Here is a 23,426-nt window from a genome sequence, read left to right on the forward strand (position 1 = left end):
TCCTGTCCTCTTTACGCTACCAAAAGATTAGGTCAACATTAAACAGGAATGTTTTTTCCTTTTTAAGATAAACTGAATTTTTCTTTTTTTTCTCCTTCTTTTCTTGACCTTGCCCAAGGACTCAAGAGTACTGGCCATGTAGTGGAATGTTTTAATCGATTCTGTAACTTGTAGAACAATTTGTAAGGAGATGTTCGAGTCTTTGTATAATTTGGACTTGCAATTAAGACATTTAAGTTAATGTTTATTTAAAAAAAAAAGGTTTGTTTGATGGTTTAGAAGTTAGATTAGAGCCAGTATGCTCATTCTCAAAAAAAAAAAAAAAAAAACAACAACAACGTACACTACCTGTATCAATTAGACAAAAGCACAAAACGTTAAAAAGTTATTTTGGTATTAGCGGCAGCTTAATATCATTAGTTCAATATACTAGAGAATTCATATGTTACTGAACTATTTTACACAACACAATATGTTATCATTTACAGAAGTAAATAGAATATTTTCTCACTGCACTTTTTCAGTATCGCAATTTGTTTGTCTATCATCTCAAAAAATGCTTAAATCTTTGCATTCTACTATTAAGCAATAGAACTTGAAACCTTAATAGTGGGTGGTGATCATTTTTGCGAGCCAAAGCAAAATTTACCGAGAAAAAAATTTCTCAAAAAGTTAGATTAGTTTTGTTTCCTAGCTAGGAGATGGAGAACCAAATCGATTTGTCCATATAACTATGCATGAAGGCAATGAATAGAGAATTAATTAGCTGCCAACTAAGCATCAACTCTTGCCCTATTTGTCAAACTAATTTGTATTTATTCACCCGAAAAGAATTGCTATGGCTAAAGGGAAAGAAGACAATGTAGTTAGTTATATGTATAGGCTATTGCTTCTTACCTCATAATTGTTCCATTAATAAAGCAAGGAAGGCATCTCCAGATGCACAAGTGGTTGGAAGTTAGGTTGCCTCAGCTAGAAGTCCTTAATCAAATTAAAGCTTAGTTCGGTATTGAGGTCCATCTAATGTTATTAGAGAAAATGGAGTTGAGGCGAAAACATATAGGGATATGTTTCTGCGTTTTTCGGTGGAACCGCAGAAAATATATTGTAACCGACTCATCGCGATATGCATTATGTAATATTACATACGGAAACAAATATGATATATTTTCAACGTATTTTCTCATCGCATATAACGCAATCTTTTCACTATCCCGAACGAAGTCTAATAATTATTTTATCCAATATTCATATTATTTATAATTCTTTCCTAATTAGATCGATCTTTCAAGCAATATAGAATCGATTTTAAGTCTTCTTCAAAAAAGAAATATTTATTCTCAGTGTAAGATGAAGTTACATCTTTATATACTATTATGTTGCGAGCAATGATATGAATGATTTTGAATAAGCTCAAACATACAATCAAAAGTCATAGAAAGGTTAAGGTATACATCCCACATTCTTGGATCTAAGGGCTTAAAAAAAATCATAAATGGATTTTTAGTCTAAGAAAAAAGTTGATAAGATTAGTACATGAATTCAAGTCATAAAAAGCTAAGGTGTATATTCTAGACCTATGGTATAAGTTTGTGGGTACATCGCTCTTAATTAAAAAAATACTAGTTGTACGTACACTCCCTAAAAGGGTAAACATCTTGCCCTTTTGGATCCAAGGACTTAACTAAAAAGCTCTAAATAAGTTTATAGTAGACAAAAAGGTTAATAAGATTAATGGGTGAATCATAACGACAAAAAAACAAAGGTGTATCTCTCGCACTTATGCTATAAGTGTACAAATATCATTACCCAGAAGTTTATCTTATAAGATGCCAAAGCATTACCCTATAAGATGCGTGTGGAGGGGCTAAATAGTTGACCACAAGTACCAAACACATACGTGTTCCTTTAACTTTTGCGACATTATAATCCTACGCTGTGAGGAGAAATACGTAGAAATATACAGAGGAATCCATGTTGGGTCGAAGCTAGCTTGAAAGATACTCAAAAGCCTTGATGTGTTGCATATAGAAGCGTATCCATTTGTCCCACCACAAAGAGATAGCCTACAAGCAAAAGGCAAAAGAGACATAAGGTCACTGTCTACAAAGATACCAACCCGGGACCCGATAATTGAGTTTCAACCACTAGACTTTCACGCTTAGATCTTATCAGATAGGATAAAACAAGAGAATGATGCAGGAGAAGAGTGACTCTGATTTATTGACGCTCGATACCAACCTTTCGGTGAAATTACGATGGGTCGAATCTCATCTAATCCCAACACTTTATTTGGTATTTGTTATTCAAGTCTGTAGGAATAATAATCCAAACTTAATTAAAATATAGTTATAGATAAGTTTAAATTTTTTATTTAATTATGGTTAAGATTTGTAGTTATTAAAAGTAAAATTGAATTTATCATCTGGTATAATTTGATGGTTATATATAATTAGGCATGGATTAATTAGAAAAATAAGCAAGAGTAGATATGACTGCATAGGTGTTGTCTAGAATGTAATTAATTGCTTATTACTTTAATTATCTTCTTCCTCTTTCAATATCTCTTCTTTATATTATTTTGTTCTATTTTAGATTTTGGATTATATAATCGGCATAAGTACAAATGCCAGTTCCAAAAAGTGATATCAGAGCAAATCATGCTTCCAACAAGATCCAATATGAATCAGATTATTTTCAATCCTATTAGTATCACACATATCGCAGATACTAGTATTCTTGGATGGGCCAACAAATTAGTGATATACAGGTAGTATAGAGGTACAACAAGTGCATGCAGTAAAATTTGGGGTTTGCTGCTATCGTTTGGTTCGAGGTTAAGGAAAAACTAGTTATTCTAGAAATAGGGTTAAGTTTAGGGTTAAGGTGGGGTTAGAGTATTTTTGTGCTTGGTTGGGGGTTGGAGTTAGTCCAGGATAGTAAAAAATAGTGTTTGGTTGGAGTATGTGGGATAAGAAGGATAGTGGGTTATTATGAATAGAAAATAGTATTTGATTGGGGTTTGGTGGGGTTAGGTGGGGTTAGCTAACCCGGGATAACCTATTTGAGGTGGGGTTAGCTGGGGTTAGCCAACCCCACCCATTTTTAGAAGTGTTTGGAGATAAAATGGGAGTTAAGGGGTTATTCCACCCCTTAACCCCCAACCAAACGGTAGAATGTTCTGAGAACTTATACTCACATATTTAGGGACTGTTTGGTACTGAGAAGCGCCTAACTCTATTGAGAGAACACTTTCTCATTATACTTTCTCATTACACTTTCTGCTTGCAATTTCGGAGAAGGGTAATTTTTTATTATTGGGAAAGCAGTAGAAGGCTTAGTATTTGTGAGGCCCACTCCAGGCTCAGAATATAAACAGTTTGGGCTAATTATTGAAATCAAATTCGAGCAAGCGATGATGAGGCCCGGCCCATTCTCAGGTCGTTTATAACAGGCCCATTAGGAGGGACACTGAATACTAGCACTCTTATGTCTACCCAATGTCTTTTTTTGATCTCCAACATTTTAACTTCCACAATTTAGCTCCTAATTTTTATTGGTTATCTTAACATAGTTTCTTTGGTGTTAAAAAAGCATATTAAATTTGACGAAATTGCTATATAGTATTAGTAAGAAATCTTGATGAGAAAAGATTTGATTGAAATAATTAATAAAAAAATTGAGAACTCAACTTTCAAAATAAAAGGGTTTAATAGTACAATTAAAAGTTGGATAAAAATTCAAAAGTAAATAATGATCATACTCTCATAATTTATTAATATATGCTGTTAATATAGAAGAGAGAGAGAGAGAGAGAGAGAGAGAAGAGAAATTGAAAAGAAATTAAGTATTTCAATTTCTCTTTTCTTTATTTTTTTTTTCTAATTTCTTTTCTCTCTCACACCCTAAGACTCCATTAAAATTGATGAATAATTAGAAATTTATAAGCATAAAAATTGTTGTACTCCTAATAGCATAATAATCCTATTCTATACATATACGGCATTTATTATCAATTTCGTTGATTTTTTAAAAATACATTTGTTTGAAAAATATAAAATAATTAGATTTTGAATGTTAAATTTTGAATATCAGCCGCCGAGCATTTCATCACCTATATTAGAAACAGATAATTTTTTGGGTAAACTTCAAATACCATCCCTGTGGTTTCGCACTTTCTCACTTTAGTGCCCTGTGGTTTAAAGTGTATCAATTTAGTGCCATATGGTTTCATTTTTATCTTTTTGTTAGCTTTTTCGTTAATATTTTATTAAATGATATAAAAAGAAAAATAAGATACCCCACCTAAATTTATCGAATATCTACTTTAATATTCTTTAGATTTAACTTTGTTACTAATGTAACGAAAAAAATTAATGGAATCGATAATAAAAAGATACAAATGAAATATTGCGGCACTAAATTAATACACTTTAAACTATAAGATACTAAAATGAATAAAATATTAAACCATAGGGATGATATTTGAAGTTTTTTCATTAAAAAATCACACAAATCAAATCTATTTTCTTTGACGGGTCAATTTAATACACTGTGAAGGATCATTAAATATATATACTCAGGGTACCGTTTGGTTCGGGTATAAGCAAGAACTAGCTATTACAGGGATAGGTACAAGTATGGGGATAAGAAAAATAGCGTTTGGATGAAAATTGGGTTGTTTTCGAGGATAAGAAAAATATTATGAAGTTTTATATAGAAAATGGAGGTGTTGGTGGGGATAACCGAGAACTACTATTCTCGGGTAAAAAATTAACGTTTGGGTATAAAGGGGGGGATAAGGGCCTATTCCTATCCCTATTCCCTAACCAAACGGTGCCCTAGGACTCTACATTTCTATTGTTGCATATCAAGGCCTAAAAGTGAGGACAAAAATTTTATAGGCACCGTACCCAAACAATCTGTTTGGGCACGGTGCCCATAAAATTTTTGTCCTAAAAGTGACATATTGCAGTTCATGCTCGATACGTTATCATTTTGGGACAATTGCTTATATATTTCTGAAAAGGTTTCAATTTTTTAATTTATTTTTAAAATCCAACCTTCTCAAATATATTTTTAGAGTAAATTCTATTAATGAATTGTTAGCAATAATTGTTATCTGTATAAAATTGCTATTTTACTATTTTAAATATGCCCTTCCATCGTCACTGGTTTTTTTTTTTTTTGTTCTTAAGTTAGGGATACAAAAGTATTTTAATTTTTAGTCTTTTTAAATATATAATTTTCTACCTTCAACAATAATTTTTATTTATTCTTAATTTAAGAATAAAAAAATATTTTAATCTTTTTAACTCTAGCAAATATTTAATTTTTAACCTAAGTTAATTTTATGGACAATAACTACAATATTTTAGAATAACAAAAAAAATATAAAAATATTTTTACAAGGAAAAAAAAAAAAAAGATAGAAAAATCATACGCTCAAAATTGGCGCCAGCTGTTTTGTTCGGCGTCGCAAATCTCGAGGGCTGGGACTGGCGACGCATCTGTCTCGTCGGACGGGACGGGAACAGGACGGGCTCTCTTTCTCAGCCGTCGGATCGATGACGTGTGCAGGGTAGGGTATTTCCGTTAATATGAGGGATATTTTGGATTAAATTAAATTTAGCAGATCTGGCTATAAATACCCTACCAAACCCTCATATCTCATTGTGTCGCTCACTTGGAGAGGAATATTAGGGTTTGCAAATTGGAGGGTGTTGATGAGGGAAAGCTCCCCTATGTTTGGACTTGTTAACTAAACAATTCCTTGGTGCAAGGTAGGGTGATTTTTTCTTTTTTTAAAAAAAAAAAATTTTTGATCATTTTGTTTTATGCACTTGAGTTTTCTTTTGAAATTTTTTTGGGTAATATTTGGATTTTTTTTTGGATATTTTAGGTAACTTTTTGCTTATATAAAATTTCATGTTTTAAATTTTGAGATCATATATATATATATATATATATATATATAGTTTTATTTGGATAGAGAGATTTGAAAAGATGAGAAAAATAAGCGGAAAATGAAACATGTATCAATTTTCAAGAGATATTTTCTCTCCTTCATTTTTTGATTAGTAATTTTTTATCTAAATAATTTTTCCATAGAGTTTTTTTCCTTTTCTTTCTTATATTTCTCATTCAAATAAAGCATTTGTGTACTTTTTCTTTGGCTTCTTTATTTAGATGATATTATTTTCGCCTTGAGTTGAAGTATTTTTAGAAACACAAGAGCTCTTTGCTCTTTTTCTTTATTTTCAATAATATTTTATTTAAATCGGTGTTTGACTTGATGTAAAGTGTTTAAAATCATGAAATTTTAAATTTTATAATTTTTTGGCATTATTTATTTTATAATTAATTGATATCAAAATGAATGACAAAAGTGAAAAAAAATAATTTTCATAAAAATAAATCATATAACTCTTAAATACCAAATCATGGGTTAAATAATAAAAAAATAATAATAAAAATTTAATTAATTTGGATTGTTTTACGCCATTAAATTTATAGACGATTGTGTTTACAATTAAAATTATTGATTTTGAAAAATCTAAATCACTAGATATGACATTAAAATGCATATTATGTTTAATAGTATCGATCATTATCCTTATTGACAAGAAATTAAAAGCATAAAGTTTCCGTACTTTCTGAAGCACTTAAGTTTTCCTAGTCTTTGAATAATTTTTTTTATTAGAATATTGCACCACAACTTTTTGCCTAAATTTTTACTTGGTCTTTATTCTTTTAGTTTTTGTAATTAGATTTTTGAAGTCTTGTTTAGTATTTTTGTATTTATTGTATTTTAACATCCGTCTAAGCAATAGACAACAACTTGTGAATATTATTTATTTATTATTGGTTAAAATATATTTAATTTTTTGCCGCGTGACAATAAGTTTAAGAGACTAATAAGTTGAATTGGATGAGTCTAGTGTGGTCCACAATAGATCTCGAAACAAGAGCCTCAATAAAAGACTTAGCGTTCAGATGGATTAAGTCAGGTCGAAACTCGTGAATGTTGTGGTTGAGCTTTTTAGTGCGATAAGTGTATCATTTCTATCAGCACGTGTTTTTGGAATAATTGGTTAACGCTTATAATTCCACAAGTGGCACGGTTTGATTTGTACATATGCCTTTTCTATTAGAGCTAGTAACATGGGTTCGATTCCTATCGCCATGGCTTTTTTTCGTTTTATTCTCGCATTTTGCTACTGCTTTCTAGCAGGTGCTTCTCCTTCAGGCTCAAAATAGTGTGCTATTTCTCTGGCTGATGCTCGAAGGTGCGATATTTCTCTTGGTTCGGCATTTTGCAACTCATGAGGCTTGATAGCCTCACACTCGTCCATCGGATCCTCCTCGAGGATCTCTATTACCTTCTGAAACGCAACGAGGTAGGCAACCCTTGAATCCTTCACTTCCTTGCAAAATTGCAAGGGGTCTAGTCCTTCGTCGGCTCTCCTGCACATTGGAACCATGCATAGTGTTGCTTATCTATTTAGCTGAGCACTCACAAATACGACATTGGTACTGCTTATGCTGATGACAAGAAGTCTATTCCAAGGATTTCTATGAATTCATCAGGCGGCTCCATTGTGAGGTCATCTATGCCTTTTCATGAGGCTGATGGCATCTTCCACGCTTTTTACAATTACTGTGATAGATCGTGCCTTGGAGTTGACACCTTCAATGCAACTTATATTTTTTTTGAGCCAAAGACCTAGCTGCTTGGCCACTGACTTCGTGACGCACTTGTGAATTGTACTGGTGGCGATTATCGTCTGCACGGCTTTCCCATCGAGGGTCGCCTTTAGTACATCAGCTCGTTCCCACAGAGTATGCCACTGCCTGTCTCCCCATGAATCATGCCACCGTCTGTCTCCCCACAAATCGTGCTGACGAACTATAGCATGCGCATCCTTGGCTATTTGGCTTCATCCTCATCGTCCTCGGTTTGGACCGCAACAAGATTTTTTTTTTTTTATTCAGGCAGTCCCGTGCTTAATGGTTCTCGTTGTACACATAGTACATCAGCTTTTTTGCGCGACAAGCCTGGACTCTTCTCATGCCCCCTTGCATCCCCTATATTAAGGTGCTCGCCACCACCTTTGGCCTTGCCTGTCTTCGGTGGTTTGCCATAATCGCTCTTCATCCGCTTAGACTTGGTCAACTTCTCTACTAAGACTATGGCAGAACTCAAGTCCTTCACGTTCCACCCTTCTAGTTCCTTGTTTTTCCTTTGTTGGAGCTCATTCAAGAAAAAGAGTAGCCGATCCTTTTTGGCCATGTTGGTGATCGCCAGTATCAGCTTGTGTTAGATATGTGTTGAATTTTGGAATCATAAGGTTTTTCTAATCCTATCTTGGTTTAGTTATCCCATTAAGTTAAGTTTACATTAAGCCTAATTCTACTGAGATTATTTCTAGTCTTAGTGGATTTGTATTTCTAATTATATTAAAATTTAGCCAAGCCAATGTTATAAATATACTTTTTGTTACATTGATTTAGTGTAGCAAATGAGAAACAGTATGAGTGCATTTTTCGGATTAAGGTTTTGTGAGAAAGGAATATTTTGTACACCACTTTGATTATAATGAAAGTTTTTGCTCTGTCTTCCCCGTAGATGTATATCTAATCTTATTGAGATTATTTCTAATTTTATTGGATTGTATTCAAGGTTTTAAGTGCCTGTCGGCACGGGCCGTATCTACCGTGCCGTACCGTGCCAACAAGATACTGGCACGATACGGACCGTGTCGATCGCACAGCTCAAAACCCTCTATTTTTTAAATTAGTAAGTAATTTTCTCAATAAAGTTTAAAAGATGTGATAAAAACAAGGTTTTAAGTGCCCGTCGGCACGGGCCATATCCACTGTGCCGTACCGTGCAAACAAGATACCTCAATGATACAGGCCTCGTGTCGATGACACAGCTCAAAACCCTCTATTCTTTAAATTAGTAAGTAATTTTCTCAATAAAGTTCAGAAGATGTGATAAAAAGACATAATAAATAGTTAGAATATTTTGTTGTTAAAGAAAATAAATATTTCATGCTATTATGTTTTAGCACACAAGAATTTTTTTGACCGGCACGCATCGGCACGGCTCGGCATGCACCGTGCCGTACCGTCCCGGCAAGTTTCCGGCACAACCCCGTGCCACGGCACTTAAATTCTTGGATAAAAAGACATAATAAATAATTAAAATATTTTGTTGCTAAAGAAAATAAATATTTCATGCTATTATGTGTCGGCACATAAGAAATTTTTTGACCGGCACCCATCGGCACGGCTCGGCACGCACTGTTCCATCTTGTGCCGGCAAGTTTCCAGCACAACCCCGTGCCACGACACTTAAATCCTTGATTGTATTCCTTATTGTATTATAATTTAGCCACTATTATAAGTATACTTTTTATTCTATTAATTTAATATGGCAGATGAGAGGAAGTATGGGATATATCTTGTGACAAGTTTTATGAGAGGCATATTTTGTACTCCAATTTGATTATAATGAAAGTTTTCGGTCCGTCTTCACCCGAAAATATAAGCCAGTGGCTGAACCATGTAAATATGTGTGCACTTTGTTTTTCTTCTCCTTTTTTCGATTCTCTTTGGTATTTTCGCACTCGATGAACTAGATTTTTTCCGCTTTTGTCATAACAATCTGTATCATTGTAAGTCGCATATTTCTAAGAGCTTAGTGTACTCCGTAACGTATTTCTTGAGTGGCTCTTTGTGTTTGAGCTGTTGAAGTTGCCTCCATGCAAGACACTTGACATGCTCAGGGTAGAATTGGTTTCTAGATGAGGTTGAAAAATGTAGAAATCTATATTCAGTTGAGAGTCTGTCATAATTTAGTATATAATATGTAAGATTAACCTAGTCTTATTTTCATTTTTTATGTTTTTGTTTCATTTTTCTTCGTTATTTTGTCAAGTTTTTTGCTTTTATTTTCTGAGAAAGTATTCAACTAACTTGTGGTGAACAGGTGTATGCTGTATCAATTGTCCTTGAAAATGTCTACGGATTCTTCAAAGAAGCAAAATGAGTTTGGACCCGATTATTTTGGTTACTACAAGCATCTGCTTCTTGAGCTATTTTCCAGTAAGGAGGACTTAACTTTTCCTGTACCTGGACCGGATGAACCATCTGATGGATTCTCCGAAGGAGTCCAAGGCATTCATAAACAAGGCGTAGGTGGAAATGACAAAAGCTACTGTGGTTTGGTTTCATTTTTCGCTGAAGGAATCGGCGGAGGTCTTTCAGACTACAAAAAGGAAAGGTTGAAGGCAATTCTCCATGAGACTGCTGTTTGTCTTAATCACGAAGCTGATGAGGTAAGGTGGTGAGATCTCTTCTCATTTGGCTTGATTTTGTGTAGATTAATCTGCTGAATTGATACACTATTAACATGCAGATGCTCAGTCATATTGTAGCAGCTTGCCAGATTGAATCAGATAGAAGAGAAAAGGAGCAGTCATCGTGCTATGCAAATGCAACAGATGACAATTTGACTGGCGGCACGCTTTGCAGTAAAAAGAGAAAAGCGTCTTCTTCTCCCAATGTAAATACTTCTGATGGCTTTGCTGATTTTACAAGTTCTGAAATTGTCCGACAGGTAAAACCCTCCTTCAAAGGCGTATTCTTTATTTCTTTTGTTATCTTTTCTAGTTCCTTTGGTTGTAGGATATTCTTGCTTATAGCTGTATCTCTACTAAAATATGTTCTGGAAGTAGATTTTTTTTTTTTTTTCCTCTCTATATGCCATTGTATGGTTCAATGATAAGATCACTGAGCTTGCAACCACTGTTGCGGTTGGAATCTTGAGGACAAGACATCACATACAAAAGTCTTGTGGCTGGGGGACTATCTAAAATTCTATAGTGGAATTGTTAAAGCTCTCTCTCTCTCTCTCTCTCTCTCTCTCTCTCTCTCTCTATGCACGTGCAACACATAAATTGTATTATTCATGTGTGCACATTTCTGCAAATGCAAATTAATTATACATATGCTATATTTGTCCTCTCTTCTCTTTCCTTCTCTTCCTCTCTATTTGGTCAATTTTGATTGATGTGCAATTTTGATTCCTAAGTCAAGCCAATTCAACCAAAAACTCTCTTGATTGATGTTTTGACTTTTGTTCTGTCTGCCTGTACAAAATAATGCTCTCTTATTTGATATCCGAATCAGTAGTAACAATTTTACGTGCTTAACTTATATTAGGTGTGTAGAGATATCCAGGCTAAACAAGGAAATGGTGAAATATGTGAGGAAGCTGTGAAAAAGGACTCCTCTGAATTATTAACCAAGGTACTTTGATTGAAAAGCTATATTGGCCTTGATGAAGTGCCATGTAATTTCTATTACATCCATATTCTAGTAGCACATAATTTTCCTACTCGCCTCTTCAGTATTTCTAGCATATATGGTGTTTAAAGGATGAAATTTGGAGTGGGAACCTTCTTTTTTTCAGATTTGCAAGATGGAGCAGGATCTTGACGAACTCCTGAATGAAGTGGTGTCTCAATGCAGGTCTAGCATCTGCTACTTTAACATATTTGAAAATGATACTGCTTTCAGATTTTCGGTAATTTCACATTCAGAATTTTGGGCTGTCATGTTTACTCATGTTTGATTTCTAAGTTTTGACATAACATTATTCAACCAAGTACTTTCACATCGACTATTATGCTAATTATCTTTCTGGGATCTGTCGTGTAGACATTTGAGTAGGAACTTCTGAGAATTATGATTAGATCGCTAAGTTGTCTCTTGCGCTAACAAATTAGTAAGCTGATTAATCATGCCAAAGTTTTTATGGCCAAGACCTGGAAAATTACAGATTGGTCATTAATCATTATTAATTTCCACACCTGGGATTTCTCACACCATACTAACAGTATATATAGTCAGTGAAAAAAGAGGGGGAGGCACATACAGGTGCACCCATTGGGTGAGGTTTAACGAAATTAGAACATAGCTGTGGGTCTGTCTTATAGGACGGCAAGTAACACCTGCAGCATGTACTGGGAGCAGGTTTACGAACCATTTTTGTTCATAATTTGCTGCCTTTTCGTCCCTAGATCCCACTTGAGAGAGAATGGAAAATAGAAAATAAAGATAGAAAATGAGAATGAAGGCAATCAATCCTGCATGAGCAATGATCTGTGTCATGATAAATGTGCGAGAAGGATAGCAATATGAGGTATCCTCCTGCACACTGTGGATGACAATAAGTGACAGAATTTCTTTGCCTTGGCTTGTTTAATTTGTTCTCTATTGTACATCCTCCATGGCTCCATGAGCACGGATTTTGTTGTTTGCTATGGCCTGAAGGTGCCAAGGGTCTTTGCGTGGGTAGAAGCTCCTCCTGACTCCATCACCAAACCAAGTTCTTTGTCTTGTTACTGCTTGTGTGCCTCTGTCTTTGCACATGCAAGCATGCGTGAGTGCATGTCTGTGCACATGCAAGCATGCGTGAGTGCATGTCTGTGCACACGTGCGTGCATGTGTGTTCTCTTGTATTGCGTGTGTCCGCACATGCGTGTGTGCACATTCCAGGTGGGCAGTTGCGCACATGCATGAACATAATGACATCAGCTATGACTCGATGAAGCTATTCATTGCAGAAAAAAGTATTTTTCCTGCATGTTTGTGTTTAAAAATACTGGTAATTGCATCCGAGCGTAGGCCATCTGTGTTTGATAACTTCCTGTGCGTATTTGGTGTTTTATGTTTCTTGCAGACCAATGACTAATGCTGAGAAGCAACAGCTTGGCAGGCGAATACAGAAGCTTCCCCCAAAGGCTCTTGATCGTGTTGTGGAGATCTACCAAATTAGAAATTCTTCCGTGAGACAACATTCTGATAGCTTGTTCATTAATTTGGAAGAGCAGGTAAGATCTTCAGTGCTGCCCACTTTTTGTGCCAAGAATTAGGCCTTGTTAGGTATCATTGCTATTTTTTCATTTAATTATAAAAATTCTTTGTTATTTAATGTGTTGGTGGGTGAATTTCTCTATTCATGTCATTGTTGGTTAAACTTACAATGTGCCTTGTCTGGATTTTGCATCCTCTTTATAAAAGCAGAGGAGGGGGAAAAAAAGGAAAAGAAAAAGTATCTTCTTTTGTCGCTTAATGTACCCCGTAGATGTATAAACTGCAAAGCAATTCACCACCCTCCGGCACACATTATCACATGTTTAGAGATGAAAAACAGCACTGACCGCTAAGTTATCGAATTAAGTTCTTTTTTCTTGTGGCTCTCTCTCAGGATAATGTGACTCTCTGGAGGCTATACTACTATGTGGAAACTGCACTGAAAGCGAATAAGCTGTGAAGTCATACGTTTGGTAGAACATTTGACTCTACCATTTTACCTCTGATAACCATTGAAGTTCGCAGCTTGTACAGCAACCGAAATTGTGACATGGCATAAAAGGAAAATGACTAAGATGGAGGACTTACCGCATCAGTTACAACTATAATCAATAGTTAACAATATAATTTTTTCTGTTTTTGAGAGCATTAAATTGTGTTAGTTATAGCTGATGCAAACCGGATATGTTTGTTGCTCATCGTACTATTGAGAAGCCTATATTATGTGTAGTTATCCAATATATTGACTCGCATTTTCAGTAAATATTTCTGATCATATGGAAGCGATCTTAGATTTCCGAAATGTTGCATAATTGCCGGCTGCTGCATCTCTAATATGTAAGCAGTAAGATGTTGATATAAACTGAAAATTGAATTTTATGACATAAGAAAGATCATAGCAGTTGTGCACAGAAAACACCCTTAATTTCTTGTCTCATACAAGCAGAAAATGCTTCCCTGACTATTAACAGGGTCTCCTTCACAAGTATAATCGAACCAGTACTACAAAACCCACCCAAACCTAACAAATGAATTGCAGTACCAAGAAATGAAACAACGAAACTCAAGTTTAAGAATTAAGACAAAGCCATCACTAAAGAATTAAATTATAAATGAGCAAACAAGATGAAATTTCTAGGCCTAATGTTAGCCATGAAAGTGCAGAAAGATATGCCGAGCTGCCGACAAAGAAGAAGGCATATGTACAGTAAGTACAATCCTTGGACACCACACTTGAAACATACGGAACAAAATAAACAATTCACTCCGCTGTTAAACCTCTACAAAATGGACTCTGGATAACTCCCAGCAACACCAACGTATCCTCGATATTCATCGTGAGAGTATGACCTTGTATTATAGCATCAGTACAGCTTTATCCTCGTATGGATCTCACTACGACAGATTGGGCATGACTGGAGGCTGTACCCACAGTCGCAGCAGGTCTGCAAGGAAGAATTTCGATCCAAATAAATAAGCTAGCAGCATGGTCTTGAAAAAAGGCTGGGCAAACTTTCAAAGCAAATTAATGAAGCTCATGCATAAGCATAAGAAACTTGGCTTTCTGAAAACACTTCAGATGCTACTAAAGATTTTAAAAAAAAAATGAAGATATTTGGAAGCAGGAGAGGATCAAACAGAGACGAATAAAGGGAGCCAATTACAATTATAGTCCTTAAAATTTGAGCAGGATATTCAGTTTAGTCCTCAGTTTCAATAGTAACTTTTAAGTCGGGGAAATTATTCTGTACAACAATGGCAGAGTTGTTCCATGCAATAAATTTAAGTCCTTCCTATAGTTCTAAGGTTAGAAAAGGTGCCACATCCACATTCTTAAATGTAGCCTTGTCAACATTTAAATTTTTAAGTCAATATCGAAGTGTAGTAAAATTACGGACTAAATAGATAGCTAAAACTTTGAGATCGGAACTGAAATAAAGTCAAATTCCAAGGACTTATGATTCAGTTAAAACAGATGAAACTGAAATCTATGTTAAGCTTTCAGGGACCAAATCTGTAATTAACCGCAAACAAAAAGTCCTCACCTGATGTCCACAGCCGAAAGCCATGTCCTTAGGGTTGACAAGGCAAATAGGGCAGACCTGCTAATGACAATACAAGTCAGAGAGATCTCATATCAGTAAATCTTGAAAGCTACATAAGTAATACACAAGCAGATTACTTTGATTAACCAGCAAATAACATCGAGACTCAGAAGATGATATCATTCCATTTTGACAATGTACCTGACTATCCCATGATGTACTGGGTACGGAAGGAGCTGCACTAGGTGTACTATCATATCCAGGATAAGTTGTTGTACTCTGCTGGAAACTGCTTGATTTAAAACTCTTCGTGCCAGAAGAGTAAGCACCAGAACTTCCAGTTGGTGGGGGAAGAGGAACTCTCTCTGGAGACTTCGCAACAGTACGACTGCTCAACACAATTTACAAGAAAGATGAGAACAATTTCCAGATTGAAGAGAAACCTGTATATAATCTATAATATGTATGGACAGTCCCTGCACTATCCTGATATGCAACAAAGTCCTTGAACCCTTAAACACTTGAGTTCCTGAACTTTCCTAGATCTGCAACTTCATGCCTGACCATCAAAGAAAATTCTAGATATTTCCTGTATAAACCAACTTGCTTGTTCCAATTAACTTGTGATAGGGTTGAAAAGCTTATTTTGAAGGACTGGCAATATATGAGAAAGTACAGACTAAAAGTGTTTAAATGAAACGTGCAATGTCAGGATGCAACAGGTACTGTTCATACATTTCAACCTGTAATCTACTGACAAAAGGGAGCTAGTAGCAATTCTTAAATCGTACCCTAAGATCCCCAATTCTAATGTTGCTTTGTATTGCGAAGGTATTTCCATCAAAGCACCGAGAGCAAATGCAGCCTCCTTTCTTGTTTGTGGGATGTTTCTTGACATTATCTCTGTGAAATTCACAAACTAAAAAAGAAAGGAAATGAGATTTGGATAAAACTAAAAATCAAGAAATTCAGCAGCTAAGTTCAGAATAAGCCTCGTATTATACCTGGAAATTATCAAAGGCTCGAGCTGGAATATTATCATCAAATTCCTTCATCATGTCCCAAGGACCATCTCCAACTCCAACTAGCACAATGGATAAAGGAAACTGACTGCAACAAAGAAAAATGTACTCATGAACAAATAATTTTCTTCATCTCCAGCAACTGCTTGTCAGCAGCAATTGCCACATGGTAGTAATTGCTTGTTAAACATTTAACAACACTTCTAACTTTTGAATGCCAAAAAAAGTGCCTGCCAACTACAAAGCTACATGGTAAAGGCAAATAAACACCTGGTTTTGTTTAAAATGAAGGGATAATAGAAGCTTTCATACAGATAACAGCTTGTTGCTAACAAAAGAAACAAGAAATTTGACTAAATTACCTGGCTTTCACAATAGCATCAACAGTGTTTTGCTCTTGGGAGCTCAATTGTCCATATTCAGTGTCCACACTCCTTGTAACCTGCACCAGCCATGGAAACATTTGAACGAGTCAAATTTTTAGAATGGAATAATAAAGCCCAACAAAAAGATGTTTTAAGTTTCAAAGTACATTTTACGCACAACAAACCAGGGTGAACAAGAAAATAGCTTCACTCAAGTGAAATAAACAACATGCTACGACCGTCCAAGAACAACAAGAATCCATTTATATATTAAATAAAAAAAGATAGCAATTTATCACCAAAGTAGACAATAATAATATCCCGTTCCATGCCAGCAGCCAATGTATCAATAATTTTTAAGGTGACAGAAACATATAACCAGCAAGTTCTCCTCATATTTTTTGCATTTAGACAACTCGAATAATTCCAGTATGTGTAAGTTCCACTTTTGTAGACGATAAGCAATGAATTTTTAAAAATACGCATGCACGTGTTTTTGTGAACATGCATGTGTGCAGACGCACGAATCATGCGCACGCCAACATCCACCCACATTCAAAGCCACCAACAAGCATATCAAATGTGAAAGCACCACATGGCTATCATATTATGTACCTGGCCATCAGCAATTATCAAAAGAACATGGTACTGCGCACCACTCTGTTCCACAATAGTCATAGCCATTTCAATAATAGGAGCAAATGATGTTGGGCCTGGTAGGACAGGAATTCATAAATTAACATTCTCGAGAGATCGAGAGAGAGAGAGAGAGAGAGAGAGAGAGAGAGAGAGAAGAAGAAGAAGAAGAAGAAGAAGAAGAAGAAGAAGAAAATAAAAGCTGCTATCAAACTTCCAAAAGTACCAGCCAACCGCAAATGTGGGACAAGTTCTCTGTATCTTGATAAAGCCTCTGAAAACCCATTGCAGGGTCTCTCGTCCGGGTAGAAACTAAAGACATCCCGATCATGTGTTGATGCTGTCAAAACACAAAATTATATATAATTTTAGCAAACAATAGGAATCCAAATACCGTTTTGTCAAAAAACATTTCTCAGAAAATAAGAAATACCATCTCCAAATCCAAAGCAAGGGATCAGATTATCCTCATCAAATTTAGACAACGTCCGTCCAATAATAGATATAGCTTGTTCATAAGGATTTGGTGTATCGCCAATGTGATGTAAACTGCGCCCCCTAAAAGAATGTTTGCCTGTTTGCAAAAGCACATTAGAAATGCATGTAAGAAACAAACAACACCTTATCATGTACGAACACTAACCCGTCCACTCATTGCTCTTTGTAAAATCAATGCCAACAATAAGATTTGAGGACTCGAGGCCGGCATGTGCAAGAGCATCCGTAACCTAGCAATAAACATTAAAAAAAATCAACATAAACGGAAATAAAAAATACAAACAATTGTATGATTCGCTAGGTGTCCCATGCCGTGATAGCTTGATAACAATCTATTGCATGACACTTAAAGAACCACCAAACATAATATATCAGTAACGCGCTAATTTGAGTCATTAATTTCCTTGTTTTCTCATTTTCCTCTTCGAGAGAGACTATAGTAGGGCCCCAAACCAGAGGAACCTTTTCGAATTTTTGAGTTCGATCAATACATTGCCGCAACTTAAAAATCTCCTAACTCCCAATCTAACTACTCACTGATAGGGCTAACTGTAGGTATCTGAACACATTCAGCATATACAAATTGTGGCAGGACCTATTCATAGGAAAACCTAAAAAAAGAAACGAGTTCCCTACTCACTAAGACCGAAATGCAAGTCAAACAAAATCGAATCATGATGGATCCACATGCTCTATTATTACCTCTATTTCACTCTGTTTCCCTCTCGCTTCTCAAACTAGAGTATAATTTAGCATACAAATAGTCCACTTCTCTCAATCTTGATCTAAATTAATGCAAAGTATAAGCCTGAAACTGAAATGCGAAAGAAAGCGAAAGGACATCGAACCTGCTCGACAGAATTAAAATCATCGTTTATCCTCGAATACCGCCGATCCAATCTCCGCACGCCGGCGCTGCTATGCTGCGGCTGCGGATAACCCGAGGGCTGCGACGAGTAGGCCGGATAAGGAGCAGCATAGCTGTGCTGCTCCGGCGGCGGCGGCTGCGGCGACTGCGGCGGCGGATAACTCGAATACCCGGGCACCGCCGGGGGATAACCGCTCCGGTCCCGGAACGATCTCCGGCCACTCGAATCTCGCGAACTACTCCCTCCCATTAATCCTCACCAGTTTCAATCTTCGTACGCGATCTCTCAAAATCCTCAACTCAAATATCGACAATTCGATCCGAAACTCTCAGCGTAAACTTGTTAGGGTTCCTACCAACTTAATGTTTGGAAAATCCTCGGGAGAAAGCTAGGGTTTCTAGAAATGGAGGACTGGAGACGAAGAAATCGGCGGCGGAGCACTACAATTCAAACTTCAAAGCGAGGTTTTCAACACGTCTCTACGGATCTCGATCTGAAGCATTTCCCCGCTGTGTTTGCTTGTCGCGGTGGTTAACCCCTTCACTTCGTAACTTGGCTGTTTGAAACAAGGGATAATTAGGTAGCTATAATCATTGACCAGTAAATGAAAACGCTGGAGAATTAAAAATGAACCCAAATTTATAGTATATTATATTATTGATAAATAATAATATAAGACAAACTGTACAAAGTTGTTTACCGTACAAAAACAAAGAATGAGAATGAACGTGCAAAACTTTTTTATTTATAAATAATTTTAATAGATTTGAACGTAATTTTAATAGATTTATATTTAGATAAATTACTTTTTTCTTACTAAACGAGTGCCTTCGGATTGTAGGGATATTGCGTTACGTGCGGTGAAAAACGACGATAGGGATGCGTTACGTGCGGTGAGAAACGACGATAGGGATATTGCGTTACGTGCGGTGTCTGTTTGTTTCCGTACGTAATATTGCGGTTAGTCGGTTACGATATATTTTTTACGGCTTTTTTCTCAACTTCATTTTATCTAATAGCGTTAGATAGACCTTAATACTAAACCAAACTAAAGTTTAGGCTTCATTTGGGATTGCGGAGAGATTGCATTACATGCGGTGAGAAAGTAACCAATATTGCATTATGAGCCGGTTACGATATATTTTTTGCGGTCTCACTGGAGAACGCAAAAGCATATCCATATATATTTTATCTAATAGCGTTAGATAGATCTCAATACCAAATTAAAAGTTGAACATGATGATTCAATCACAGTATTTAAATACGGTGGTTGAATTACTCTTTTTCCTAAGTTAAAAAAGAAAAGTAAAGTATAAATATGAACATAATGATGCCTTCATTGTATTCAATTTAAAAATACCTATATAACGTTTATGTGGCAAAAAAAAGTCATATGTAAATATAAATTTGACACGGTAATCCAATTACTATGTTTAAATTAAAAATGCCTATATGACACTTGTATGGTAAAAAAAATTATATATAAATATAAATTTGCCTGGACTATTTATATAAAAAAAAAAATTGAAGGGTTTAAATGTAAAGAAAAAAATCCTATATTCTACTATCCAAGGGGAAAGGAAAAAGGGTGTAAAGAAGGATCCGGAAGTGGATGTATTCTTTTGGGGCCAACCAGAAAAAGGAAAAGGAGAAATAATACCTAAACCAATGAAAATATGAAATGTATAATGTGAACAAATATTTACAGAATACTGACCGTTCCTAGAGCAAGTATTAAAGAACTTGGTAGTTGATATCCGAAATTCCAAGTTTGAATTCTAGTTGATTCATATTTTCAGCTAAATTTATTTCTAAATGAAATAAACGAAACGGATAGCGTGCTACCTATCAGTATCCCAATTGAAATTCGCAATGACTTCATAACATGACACCCAAGTGACATATACATAATCATACTTATAAAAAATTACTATCTTAATAAAATACGTATATCAAGGTCAAAACTGGGTATAACAAATCCGTTTATATTCTCCTCAACCTACCTATGCCTCATTCAAAATTGTTACTTTGAAGATTCTGTAAATATTTGATTTTTTTTTTTTGAGAAATAGGTATAGAGATGCCAACGGGTCGGATTCAGAGCGGATTTTTAAAAATCCGAACCCGACTCCAAACCCGAGACCCGAATCCGAACCCGACGGATTTTAAAAATCTATATCCAAACCCGAATCCGACCAAAAATCCGAAACCCGAATCCAAAAATTTGAACCCGAAACAATTATTTCTTTTTTTAATATTTCAAAATATATATTATATTGAATCTAAAATTTTAAAATATAAATTTAAATATAACATTAAATTTTTATATATATATTATATATAATACAAAATAAATTCGGGTTCGGGTCGGGTACAGTCAAAATTCATATTCAAATCTACATCCGTCAGATTTCTATTTTTAATATCCATTTAGTATAAAATATATCTGTTTTATTCGGATTCGGATTCGGATTCGAATTCGGATAAAATTTCAGCTATTCATAATCATTGACATCCCTAATAAATGCTGAGTCAAATAGAAACAACTATGGTCCATGGACAAAGGAAATTTCATAGAAACTCCTCTGCGGATAAGAGGTAGGCATGTGGACCCCACATGGCCACGTGGATTCCGTGGCAAAAGTTATCCGCGAGATGTGCGGTTGAGATCGAGATTGGTTGTGCAGCAGCAGTTTTTGAAAATGACGAGGTACGGACACGTGGAATCCACGTGGCTCAGTGCATGTTAATGTCATTCATGATACCACGTATCACACATTCACCATGTCATTAATCATAATGAAATAAATAAATTTACAAAAATATTTTTTTTTTAATTATGAATGCCACATTAGTAAAATAAACGATACATTTTTTCGTCATTTATCCATTTTTTTGTATTTATATGTATGTTTATGTTTATATACAATTTAATTACAGCCTATTAAACTATATTTTAGTACTTCTTTTTGTTTACTATATTATATTATTTTTTATAGATATTATTGTGTTATTATTTACTTATCAATTTTTATACTGCATTTTTAATTTTTTTATTTATTATTTTGTATTACATATTTTGAAAAGACACCAAAAAGCTATTAGTTTTTACTAATTTATACACCACTACCAACAGAGTTATTGTATTAAACAAAAACTAACCATCCTATTTGATGATTAGTGATTAGATAATAGGAAAAGTTAAATCGGCGTTCAAGATAGATTCATTAAAAAATTCTATTGAGTTATTTTTTAACTATTATTTTATATTTTTTTAGTTTTTCTGATCAAAATAGACTAAAGAAAGCTACTAGTTTCTATTTAAAATTATATACTTTTTTGCCTGTAGTATAGAGATTGACAAAACATTATAGCTTAGTCATATATTAAAAAAAAATTAGTATAGAAGAGAAAAATTGAAAAATCCTGAAGTATAGTATAGTAATATAATTAAGCCTTTGTATAACTCATAAACTTACCTTTGCCCTCCTAAAATAGTACTATTTAAACTTTAAAATTAAAATTCAAATATTTCATCACGCCATAAGGCCTGTTTTTGTTTTTGTCTTTTTTTTTTTGAGAGATAGCTAGCACGATATCCGCTTCATTTATTTTATTTAGAAATAAACTTAGCTGAAAATATGAATCAACTAGAATTCGAACTTGGGTCTCAAGTATCAATCACCAAATCCTTTGCCTCTAAGGGCGGTCGATCCGGGGTGAAGAGAGTTTCAGGAAACCTCTCTAAAAATCTTTTAATACTTTACGCCGTCTAACATTATTGGAAGAAAAGGAATTAAGATGGTGACATATTACTTTAATTTTTTATAAAATTATAAAAAAATATATTTTAATTGATTCATTAGGGTACATGATTGTAATGTCACATATAAAATTATATGATATATTTTTTTAATCATACTTTTGTATAACAAATAAGATAATTGCCTCCAATATTCCAACTCCATGAAAAGCTTGAGATTTGCTCGATGGCATGGGTAGGTGCGATTTGACAAGCGGACGGTTAGATAATTGAGCTACAAGGAATGTTTTTTTAAAACAAAAAATTTTAAAGCAAAATTCACGGACACGTCATTGATGAATTTACTAAAATATCCAATTGACTAATTCAAATTACATAATATGAAAAAAAAAAGTTAAAGGAGTTTTATCAGAAAAAAAAATGTGGAAAATAAGGGGGCAATTTAAAAAATGTATAATACAGTGGAAGTATTTGTTCGTACCGTTTTGCGGAAGCGATTCACGCTAGAACGCGACGATGCCGGATCGTAGAGGTTGATTCACGCTTTTTCGGATCGTCCTCGAAAGCTTTCTATGACTCCAAACTCGCGGTAGATCGAACTACAAACGAGCACGATCTCCAATCCACTCTTTCTTATTTATTTTATGTGAGATCGTCCGCATATTTATAAGGAATTCTAAAATCCTAATAGGTGCGTAAGAGATAAGGTCAAATCGGTTAATTAATTGTTATCCTAATATGATTAGAATTTATCTCTAATTAGCTTTTCAATTTAAAAGCGAAATTAATACTAATCCAATTAGACAACATAATAACCGTTGAATCGAATCCGATCATAGATGCACCTGATTCGATTTAACCGAATGGCAACCGAAAAGATAAGCATCTTCATGCATTTATAAGTAAAATATAAAAGTTACCCGTTTCAAATTGTTTTAAAAAAATATAATTAATTTGCTTAAATTTTCGAGTTCAAATTTTTCCAAGCTCTAAGCCTTAATTTCTCTCCACTCACTCCAAATTTATGTTTTTGACAAAGCGCCAGCCCAGCCTACCTCTGATGCGCAGGTTGTACCGGGCCAGGTCATGGGCCGTCTGCGTGCAGCCCAACATGGGCCCTGGCTGTGGAGGAACTCTACTTATGTTCGCAGTCACACCATATCATTTATAATCAACCAATTATATCTCTTCTTTTTAAATAAAAGTATAATAAAAATATTTTTCTAAAATTACGATGGAATGTGTTACTCATGTGTAAATTCCAGAGATGCATTTTAATTGGCTGAAGACACCACGTCTGTGACGATTACATTTTAGACTTTTTTCAGACCGTGCCAGAC

General features: G+C 34.9%; 2 protein-coding genes across 4 annotated transcripts; one reads left to right on the forward strand and one right to left on the reverse strand.

Annotated features, from left to right (window-relative positions):
• On the forward strand, nucleotides 5,661-13,685 carry LOC109710919. The gene is made up of 7 exons (XM_020233735.1): nucleotides 5,661-5,783; nucleotides 9,998-10,346; nucleotides 10,427-10,627; nucleotides 11,233-11,319; nucleotides 11,483-11,541; nucleotides 12,755-12,905; nucleotides 13,283-13,685. The coding sequence occupies exons 2-7, from the start codon at nucleotides 10,002-10,004 to the stop codon at nucleotides 13,346-13,348; spliced, it is 909 nt and encodes a 302-aa protein (XP_020089324.1). The 5' UTR covers nucleotides 5,661-5,783; nucleotides 9,998-10,001; the 3' UTR covers nucleotides 13,349-13,685.
• On the reverse strand, nucleotides 13,952-18,932 carry LOC109710900 (E3 ubiquitin-protein ligase RGLG2-like). 3 transcript variants are annotated; one of them, XM_020233707.1, is made up of 11 exons: nucleotides 18,303-18,930; nucleotides 17,600-17,684; nucleotides 17,390-17,530; nucleotides 17,183-17,296; nucleotides 16,936-17,033; nucleotides 16,318-16,397; nucleotides 15,938-16,043; nucleotides 15,725-15,852; nucleotides 15,135-15,321; nucleotides 14,934-14,993; nucleotides 13,952-14,333 (listed from the first exon to the last, which is right to left on the reverse strand). In XM_020233707.1, exons 1-11 carry the CDS (start codon nucleotides 18,570-18,572, stop codon nucleotides 14,253-14,255), a joined length of 1,350 nt encoding a protein of 449 aa, XP_020089296.1. In that variant the 5' UTR covers nucleotides 18,573-18,930; the 3' UTR covers nucleotides 13,952-14,252. The 3 variants fall into 3 exon arrangements, with proteins under 3 accessions (XP_020089296.1, XP_020089305.1, XP_020089313.1); XM_020233716.1 differs by having other exon boundaries at nucleotides 14,934-14,990; nucleotides 18,303-18,929; XM_020233724.1 differs by lacking the exons at nucleotides 13,952-14,333; nucleotides 14,934-14,993; nucleotides 15,135-15,321 and adding an exon at nucleotides 15,339-15,492 and having other exon boundaries at nucleotides 18,303-18,932.

The sequence above is a fragment of the Ananas comosus genome, linkage group 1 (genome assembly GCF_001540865.1).
Source record: "Ananas comosus cultivar F153 linkage group 1, ASM154086v1, whole genome shotgun sequence".
Classification (NCBI taxonomy): Eukaryota; Viridiplantae; Streptophyta; class Magnoliopsida; order Poales; family Bromeliaceae; genus Ananas; species Ananas comosus.